At 46.9% G+C, this 10,523-nt stretch overlaps 1 protein-coding gene across 1 annotated transcript in view; it reads left to right on the forward strand.

Annotated features, from left to right (window-relative positions):
* Positions 1-8,219, forward strand: part of LOC128064836 (uncharacterized) — a 57,134-nt gene extending 48,915 nt beyond the window's left edge. Inside the window, 1 exon segment of the mRNA XM_052657804.1 lies at positions 8,100-8,219. Within this exon segment, the coding sequence (XP_052513764.1) occupies positions 8,100-8,219 (120 nt within the window).
* Positions 8,220-10,523: the final 2,304 nt, after the last annotated feature.

Raw genomic sequence — 10,523 nt, forward strand, 5'->3', positions numbered from 1 at the left:
CTTTCCTGGATGCTGGGGTCACAGTGAACAGGCTTGAGGGGCAGGAGCTGGCCTTCACTTTCCTCAGGAACAAGGTTCAGAGCAGGTTCCAGTTTCCCTTCTTCCCAGGTTAAAAGAGAGTCCTCATTCTAGCCTCTCAGAGGAGCAGCATCAGCATCAGAAGTAAGGGAATTCACCCGGTGTTCATTTACTCATGAGTTCTCATACTGACAAGCCCCTCCCAGGTCCTTCACGCTGGGGTACAGCTTCCAACAAGCCAGACAGGGTCTCTGTACTGGAGCTGGGGGTGGGTCTATGCAACAGATAATTCACAAGGAGATGAGATGAATTTCCTGACAATGATGAGCCCAGAGAAGAGATGGGAGCATGTAATGGCATCATAAGTGGGGTGGAGGGGGGCGACAGGAGGCCAGCCACAGCCTCTCCCATCAGGTGATTTATGAGAAGAAGCCAGCCTGGGGGAAATCTCTCTAGGCTGAAAGAAGTGCAAAAGTAAAACTCCAGACACCAGGTGGCATGCCTGGTAGAGAGGAAGAGCTCCCGGGACATGGCTGGGTCTGGGTGGGGTCCCTGATCTGCCCTCCATAACCCTGTAAGGGCAGAGAGCCTCCAAGCCCCCGGCCCTAGAGACTCAGCTGCAGAGGGGTGTAGGCGGTAGGAAGGGGAAGGCAGCCGGGATCTGCATTTTAACGTGTTGGGTGATTCTCATTCACCTCGCCCTGTCAACCCCCTGCTCCAGCAGATGGTGACATGGGGTTAATGACCAGAATCCCCGATTCAAACTCATTTTTATCCCATTAACTAGGCATCTGTGACCTGGTCAGGGCTTGGGTCAAATTGCAGCAGCAGAGGAAGCTGACACACAGGTGTGTGTGCTGAGTCGCTTCGGTTGTGGGTTGTGTTTGACTCTTTGCGACCCTGTGGACTGTAGTTCGCCAGGCTCCTCTGTCCATAGGATTCTCCAGGCAAGAATACTGGAGTGGGTTGCCATGCCCTCCTCCAGGTGATCTTCCCAGCTCAGGGACCGAACTTGCATCTCTTATGTCTCCTGCATAGGCAGGCAGGTTCTTTACCACTAGTGCCATAGGGAGGAGGCCTCCACAACGATTTAACACAAATGCAAACTGCGCAGAGGTGTTATGTGGTTTTCCAGTGGCCACACAGCAGGCTGGATCCATTCCAGAGCTCAGATCAACTGGCTACTGAGCCCCTAAAGACTACTCTGTGTGCCCTGGCCTTTGCAGTTTTTACCTGGAAAAGGAAAAAAATAGAGCAACTAGAAATAAAATCTCAATAAGCTACACTTAGGCCCAGCTTTGCTTAATACCCCTGCCTGGAATACCCTTCATGACAAATTATTTGCTAAGTGTACACTGAAGTAACTAAATGGGAATAGTTGTTGTGTGAGGTGTTTATTTATAAACCAATAGCAGAAAAACACTTTGGTTTATAGTAATTGATCTTTAAGCTTTCTTTAGAGGAATGAACTGCCAGGAAAAAAAGTTGTGTACTGAGGCCCCTCCGAGTTTGAAATAATAATTAATAACACCATCTGTATAATAGAAAGAAATGCATCTTTTTTAAAATTAGGGAATGATGGTGGCAGCAACTTGTATCCAGCACATGTTAAGCAGCAAATTAGCATTCAAGTTGATTATAGATCTCAGCTTGCTAACCTTGCCTGTCACTATTTGCAGGACGCTGGAGGCAGGGCCCTGCAATTTGTAACCTCACATTCCTTGGGCTGTAGGCTCTGGAGAGGCCCCAGGTTTCCCAGGATTAGAAGAGGGTCCCCCCTCCTTGCATCTCAGAGAAGCAGCTTCAGTGTCAAAGAAAGTGAACTCATCCGTGTGTTCATTTATTCACTCATAAGTGGATAAATTTACCACAGCAAAAATCTGGGCCCATTGTCTATTGGGGAATTAGATTATTTTATTTGCAAATGATTTGTCTGGAAATGTTTTCAGTGTTTAGTCCTGCACTTAATATTTTGCATGCATCAAAAAGACCATTACACAAAATTAAGGCAGAGTCTGAAAATCTGGGCCAAATCGACTCAATCTAAACCTATTCCTCATAAACCCCTATACATACTACAGTGCATTGTAAATCTGATTGAGAAGGGAAATCCTTAGCCAACTGAACACCACAGAAACCTTTTTAAGGATCCTGGACTCTCTGATGTTTGTATATAAACCAGACTGCTAATTGCAAATGAGTCTTATCTATTAAAGAGGGTCTTTAACAAGAGCCATGTAGCAACATTCAATTAGCCATCAAGTTGAATTGCTATATATGCCAGGAAACTGTGCAGTGTTGCTTCGTGAAGGATATTCTATAACTTAGATATTTCATATTCGAAGCTGGCGCCATGATGTTCTGCACTATTGAGATCTTGTGGAAGCATTTATATTGGGGTTGGAAAATGTATCTTTCAGATTCAGACATTCTCGAGTTTGACTATCAGCTCTGCCCCTTGATCGCTGTGAGACCTTGGGCAAGGTAGCTCTCCTCTGGGTACTAGGCCTTCTCATCTGTAAAATGGGCTTGGGAGTACCACTCTCTCACTGTGATTGATAATATCCACACAGTGTCAAGTATAGACCCAAGCGCTCTGTGATGAAATCCACCATCAGGGACATTCTCACCCCACCAGTGGGGACTCCAACAAGTGAACAGGTTTAAATGGGAGAGAGGGTAATTAGAACAACTCGGAGATCTTTTTCTGTACACATGAGAAAGCACATTGGGGGTGTGAATTGAGGGAAAATATGATTCTGGGAAAAGAAGAGGCTTCAAGGGGAGAGGCAGATCTGAGCTGGGGGAAAGGGACTGAAAGGCAGCGCAGGCAAGGGTGGGGGTGGGAGGAACGTGGTGGGGATGCAGGAAGCTGGTTTCCGGCTGGGCCTTGCTAGGCCAGGAGCTCATTTCTCTCACTCTCTGCTGTAGAGAAAGGACCAGGTGCACTCCACTGGGACTTGTGTCTCTCTGCCTGACACTGGAGGGCGTCACTGAGAAGACACGACTGCTGGTTGACCCAGTCGGCTGGATCCAGGCAACGAGAGGCTCCTAACCCATGTCCTGTCCTTGGAAAGTACATTTCACCCACCATTTAATACCAGGTACTATTTCAAGGGTACAGCCTTGAGAGAGTAAGTTGGTATGACTCAACCCAGTTAAGGGTTCTATATAAACTTTTAAGATTTGGCAGGGAGGAGAGGAGGTCTAGTGACCTTGCAGCCCACCAAGACAAGCCTTGTACACAAGTTCCCTTGCTTGTTAAACCTGCCAGTTGGGAGTGGCTGCCTCTCTCCTTGGTCTCTCCTTGCCCTCCATGTATGGAGGTTGATTGAGAACCAACAATTGGCAAGCCAGCCAGGAGACCAGGCAAATGGGTCTTGGAAAAGAGATATCCGTGGGGGAAATCTGGACGCCCCAGAAGTGCCAGGTGTTCTAAGGTGCTTGCCTGACGAACCGGATGTAGTGCCCTGTGACAAAGAAGAGGAACGGACGACTGGTCCCTACTGTGAACAGTTCAGCTGGCCTCTGTGGCTCAGGCAAGGAGTGGCTGAAGCTCAAGTTACAGGGTTGGGGGAGGTGCGGAAGCCAGAGAAGGACATTCAGGCATCTACAGCTCCCTTTGGGGCCGCAGACAGGGCGTGAGGATAGAATCATAAGTTGGAGATGCAGTGTGCCATTTAGCAAAGCTAGGAGGGCACGGGCTGCTGCAGATTAAGGTCTGAGTTCTTGTGACAAAGCCTGATTAGCTAAGAGGCAGAATCCCTGGGAAAGTAGAAAGATAAAAGGGGAGGATGTTACCATGATTGACAATGAACCTCAGTCCTCAGACCCCTAATGCAAAGGAAAAATTTAAATAGTAATTACCCTAGGCTTCTGACAATAGAAAAATGGGGCCCAAAACTCCTAGGAGAAAGCCCGCCTTCTTTCTCTGTCCCTTGAAGTTGTAAATCTCATCATGTATTTGAAATATAAACACTGTGGACAATTGCCTTAGACTAAAAAAAAAAAAAAAAAGAAAAGAAAGTGGAAGACGCTTTTAAGAATACAGACTGCTATAGAAAACTCGTTGCCCAAAATCTAGCCCACAGCGTCAATAAGATTATTTGTCAAGGGCAAGTACAAATTTGAAAAGTCTTCACAAATATTAGGAAAATACTTTGGTCATCTGAGAGGGTTAGCCTTATCTTGTTCTGTCTGCTAGAGACACCATTTGGATTCAATTGTTACTTATAAACTGGTGAATTTTACATTGTTGAGCCCTGGCTAAAGTTTTGCAGTGAAAACTTTAGGGTCTCTGTGTCTGCCTGTATGTTTACATACATCTATGGATAAACGTTACATATATACGTAGTGCTTTGTACTTCTGGAGTGTATTGCCAAAATTAATTTGTAAAAGAGTTCTGCTTAATTGGCTTAAACAAAAATAAACTTTAATATCAATAGTATGCTTATGTAAAACTAAAACTTAACTTTCTTTCATCTACTGGAAGAACACAGTTTTTCTGGACTAATGTGAGGATAAGATTAATAGAATTTTGAAAGGTTTCTTTCCCTTTTAAATAAGCTGCCTGGAAATCAAAGGTTCTGTGTTTTATCAAAAATATTTTTCTCTGCCTCATGTTGTCTTTATTATATCTTTGATTTCTTAAGCTGAATTTTCTCTGTTAAAAGAGCAAAGTGTTTTTTATTGTTTTGTTTTTTTACAGTTGTGTAACTTTTTGCAATTACCTTTGAAGTCTTTAATTGACACTTTGGTTAAATGGATAACTATGTATTATCTTACAGGGACCTATGATCCTATTTAATACAACATTTTAAAATCTTTTGATATTTTTGGCAAATTTCCTTAAAAAAAAAAAATCAAACTTTAAGTGAATTATTATTAACCTTGAACTAACTTTGAGATTTTCCAGATGGCCCCTGGAATATCTCAAAAGAGGTGCTCTTTCTCCTTAGAAAATTAACTAATGATGCTTTAAAAAATATGTTCAATTACAATAAGAAGCACTGTCAAATAAGTAATGCTTAACTTTCTTTATGGTATATTTGTATGGAATTCCTAAAAGTCTGATATGTTCTGGCATAATGTCATAATTTTAAAATGTATGTCATAGAAATAAATTTCCTTGTCAACTGCATTATAACAAATTCTCGTCAAACTTTTAACAGTGGCCATTTTTAAAGTCTTTTTTAAGTCATTTACAATTACTGTTTTACTCAGATGCTTTTGCAGAAGTGTTAACGTAAATATGTTTCATTTCATTTTATTTGTATTTGGCCAAGCTGTGTGACATGTGGGATCTTAATTTCCTGACCAGGGAACAGACCAGTGTCCCTGCCGTGGAAGCATGGATTCCTAATCACTGGACCACCAGAGAATTTCCAAATGTTATCATTTGAAAGAAGATTCATGAAAGACTCTGGTCAGTACAGTTTTCTGATAACTAAGATTAATTTGCCCTCCCGAGGAAGGGGCAACCATGGACCTTTCAAGGACCTTCCCCAAGGCTACTGTACAGCTCACTAGGCATCATGGATGATACCCCAGGACCTTTCCCTTTTTCCCTTCCCCATGCCAGTCAAACGGGCCCATCATGTTGCTGATACAATGTTAACGCATGGAGACTTGCCTCTGTAATGAGGCCCTCTGCAGACTTGGCTCGAACATTTATAAGGAGAGGCTGGGCAGTGAGTCCACACACACACACACACACACACACACACACACACAATTCAAGGCCCAGGCACTGCCATGAGGTTTTGGGGACTAGTTTGGTCAGATAAGACTTGTGTTGTCCCAGAAGTTGTGGTTGACCATGGACAAGCCTACCCAACCTCTAAGAACATGAAAGAGGCACCATTCAGCCTTTGTAAGGATTTGGGGGTTTGGGAGAACTTTTATTCCCCATCTGTCTCTTATACTGTCTGGTAAGGTGTGGGGCTGGGGATCAGAGCAGTGAGCTGCCTTTGAGAAGATGAAATAACAGGTGAAGCAGATGTAAGTTCTGGGCATCTCCCAAGCAGGGCCACCATCTGGTGTGTCTGGGCCTCCGAGAAGTATGGTTGGGTGTAGTAGCAAACATATCAGAGGAGAGAGAACCTTTAGAATTTTGGTCCCAGCTCTGGGAGGGGGCTTCGCAGGGGGCTCAGTAGTAAAGAATCTGCCTGCCAATGTAGGAGATGCAAGCTCGATCCCTGGGGTGGGAAGATCCTCTGGAGAAGTAAATGGTAGCCCACTCCAATATTCTTGCCTGGGAAATCGCATGGACAGAGGAGCCTGGTGGGATTGCAAAAAGTCAGACATGACTTAGCAACTAAACAACGACAAGTGGGAGGGAGCAGAAAGCTAATATACCCCACAGAGTACTGAGTCCTAGTGGGATACACAGAGCTCCTCCGGGTAGAGTCTCACAAAGGAAAAGCACATCCTGGTAAGAACTTCCCTTTCTATCAAGGGGTAGGTTGAGAATATGTCCCATCCACACACCTCTGTTTTGGCTCAAACCCCCACTTTGACTAAGTGTAACATACGTATTTGTAGCAGGGGGGCACCCCATCCACCAGCCCTCTGCCTCTAGAAAGGTGAGTGTCCCAGGCCCTGTAGAGAAGGGCCCCTGGGACAAATGCCCCTGCCACTATTCCTGTGGTCTGTAGGGAGGGAGTGGGAGAAAGTCCCTCTGATGCCTTGGACATAGACACCTGGACACAGGAATGAAACTCAGTAGCCCGAGGGCAGGACTCTTAAGTGACTTGGCTGGTGACCACTTATGAGGCCTGGCTGATAACCCTTTGCACTGACAGTTAGCCTGTTCTAAAGGGCTGTTTTGGGACTTCTGTGCCAGTCCAGTGGCTAAGACTCTGAGATTCTGTTGCAGAGGTTGTGGGCTAGATCCCTGCTTGGGGAACTAAGAATTTTACAGGCTGGGCAGCACTAGTCAAAAAAATAATTTTTTTTTAAAGGGTTCTGTTCTAAGGCTTGGACAATGGGAAGCTGAGACTGGATGATCACGGATAAGCCCTTGTGGAGTCAGGATAGGTGGAAAGATATTTGGGTTCACCTGTTAGAGACGGAGGCAATGCTCATTGTTTCCACATCTCATCTCACATTGCCATGAGTGGAAGCCGATGCTCTATCCTGGGTATGAATGAGCCATGGCAAGTGACCCTTCAGTGGATACAGCTGATGACCCTATGCATCCCATGGGAGGTGTGGACACGTGGCACTTGGGCAGGAGGGTGTGTTGCCAAGGACACCAGGTGGCCCCTGATAGACAGTGACTCGGTTAATGTGGTAACAGCAAGTCCTGTGTGTTCTAAACAACGCTCAAGGCAACGACCAGGGGAGGGTGGTGGGCTGTCCACTGGCATACCTACTGGTGAGAGATTGGCAAATTGATTATTATTTGCCTCCTCCTGCTGAGTGAGGGTTCTCAGTACGCCCTGGTTTGTGTGGACACTGAGTCTGGCTTAACCCAAGCTATCCCCTGGGACTGTGCAAACCAGGCTGCCACCCCTGGGGGGCTTAGAAAGGCGGAGCACCATGGATGGATACTGTCATTGACTAGATAGTGATGGGGGTCATATTGCAAAGGTCATGATGTTCAAGATGGGGCAAAAAAAAAAAAATGACAGTGACCGGAGGTTCCTTCTTCCTTATATCCTGTAAGCAGCAGGGGCGGTAGAAGGGGAAACTGGGGTATGAAAGCAGCAGATTAAACTACTAGCAGGTAAAGCTTGGCTGGGTAGGGGCCTATGGCCGCGTATGCCGGGCACCTGATCCTGTAAACGTGTGGAAATGGTGGGAGACAACCACTGCCTGGACTCTCACTGTGGATCAGTCTGCTGTGCTGCTGAGAACACCAAGTCAGGACTGGGAGAGGCTTCATCCACTGGAATTTGCCATGGGACATCCCACTGGGCTGGGTGAGTTGCTTTGCACTCCTGGTTGAGGAGGAGTCTCCACTGGAATCCCACCATCCTGCTGCAACCTGGGCCTGCGGCAACCAGCTAGACCTGAGATGAACATGCACCTTTAAGGGGAGCAGGTGCGGTCCTGGCCTGGCCTGTCTCACCCCCAGTTCATCTCTTCACACTCAACAGTGCTGCCTCCCCCAGCCAAGAAGTACAGCGTACCCAACCAGGCCAAGTTCCTGAAGCTGCCGCCTTCCTCTCCTCAAGGCCAGGGGCACACATTCTGATTCCCATGGTGCCATCATTTGCCCGCCGTCTTTGTCCCCTCCGTTAGACTGGAGGACACCAAAGCACACACAGAGGCCCTTACTAAACTCCCCTGGGAAGCCCTGAATGAAAGCCCACAAAGCCTGTCCTTCCTGAACCCTGACATTCTCAATTAGAAAAGCTCTTCTCCAACATAGGATGGCCTTGGACAACAACGCTGCCTCGCAGGAGACACATGGGCCATTAGCCAAGCAGAATGCTGTGCGTTCATACCTGGTGAGTCTTCTGTCTGCTAATCTGCTATTTTTATTAAATAACACAAGGACACAAATGGATGCCCTGAATGATCCTACCCTCAGCCTATTATTGTTGTTGTTCAGTTGCTCAGTTTTGTCTGACTCTTTGCAACCTCATGGACTGTACCACACCAGGCTTCCCTGTCCTTCACTATCTCCCTGAGTTTGCTCAAACTCATGTCCATTGAATCCGCGATGCCATCCAACCATCTTATCCTCTGTCATCCCCTTTTCCTCCTGCCCTCAGTCTTTCCCAGCGTCAGGGTCTTTTCCAATACGTTGGCTCTTTGCATCAGGTGGCTAAAGTATAGGGGGGCTTATAAAACAGTGGTTCAAATCATGGGGCTCTGGGTGGAAAAAAATTGATTTGGGAATGATTGTCTTATGTTTTCTCTTGCATGCACCTGAATTGTAGGTGAGGCATCTGCCTCCAATGTAGCCAGAAAACCATCCAACGAGCTTCGTGCGAGTGAAACCTGGGCTGACCTTTCAGGGAATGTTTCCAAGGAGGGGGCTGCACACGTGAAATAGAGCAGGTCACGAGGGGTGGAATCCTAGGAAAGGTCATCAAGAGGACGGGTCTGGGGCAATCAGAGTCTCCTCACTTCTTCCCTGCCTTTGGATTGTGCATGTAGATTTCCTGGGCTAGAAGGTGCCTCAGGACACAGCCTTGAGAGAGTAAGGTGGGGCTGAGACCATCTGGATGGTCTGTCTTCCCGAGCCCAGTTAAGGCCGCTCAACTGTTGTTGTTCTTTAGCTGCTCAGTCGGGTCTGACTCTTTGTGACCCCACGGACTGCAGCCCGCCAGGCTCCTCTGTCCATGGAATTTTCCAGGCAAGAATAGTGGAGTGGGTTGCCTCTTCCTTCTCCAGGGGATCTTCCCGACCCAGGGGTCGAACCTGTATCTTTCGCATTGGCAGACAGATTCTTTACCACTGAGCCACCAGGAAAGCCTCTAAGGCTTCCATTTCAGCTTCTAAAGCTTGGTGCAGAGACCTACTCCTCTGGAAGCACCTGAGCCTGTGTATAAATTCTCTTGCTTTTTAAACCTGCCACCAACCAGTCTGCAGCGGCTGCCTCTTTCTTCCTTCTCTCCCTGCCCATATGTACGGGATCAGCTTGCGAATGAACACTGCCTCCAGCCTGTGGAACCCTGAATTATCAAGGATGGGAAGTATATTCCATTCCTCTCTGTTTACCCCAAACCAACGGAGTGTCTGGTACGGAGTCAGTGATCCACAGGCTTGTTGAACAGGCTAATGAGCCAAAGACTGCGGAGGTGCATCGGGAGGTAGTCCTGGAGGAGGAGGGCCTGGCGCTATGAACATCATGGCCGAAATGGGCCTGGCTTGGTGGAGAGGAAGAGGGGGGCTGCTTCACGTCTGTGGAGGAGGAGCTGGTCGGCATGTAGCACAAGGTGAGTTTGTGTATGTGTGTGTGTGTGTGTAAAATGGGGGAAGTGAAAGTCGTTCAGTCAGTCTGACACTTTGTGACCCCATGGACTATACAGTCCATGGAATTCTCCAGGCCAGAATACTGAAGTGGGTAGCCTTTCCTTTCTCCAGGGGATCTTTCTAACCCAGAGATCAAACCCAGGTCTCCCACATTGCAGGCGGATTCTTTACCAGCTGAGCCACCGGGGAAGCCCAAGAATATGGGAGCGGGTAGCCTATCCCTTCTCCAGGGAATCTTCCCGACCCAGGAATCGATCCAGGGTGTCCTGCATGCAGGTGGATTCTTTACCAGCTGAGCTACCAAAGTGGAGTAGAAATGCTTGTCCTCTTCCTAAATTTGGGAAGACATGTTTCGACTGTGCCTTTGAGCTCGTGTTTTGGAGGCAAAAGCCTGAGTTCAAATCCTGCTTGGGCACTCACGAGTTGTGTGACTTTACTCTCCTGTGTGTATATATGGGGTAATAACACACACCTGTCAAGGCGGTTGAAAGCATTAAGTGAAATGATATGACATCCTTGCCCAGTCCTGACACATAATAGATTCTTTAAAAAAAAAAATTAATTCAGCTATTTT

The sequence above is a fragment of the Budorcas taxicolor genome, chromosome 19, assembly GCF_023091745.1.
Source record: "Budorcas taxicolor isolate Tak-1 chromosome 19, Takin1.1, whole genome shotgun sequence".
NCBI lineage: Eukaryota > Metazoa > Chordata > Mammalia > Artiodactyla > Bovidae > Budorcas > Budorcas taxicolor.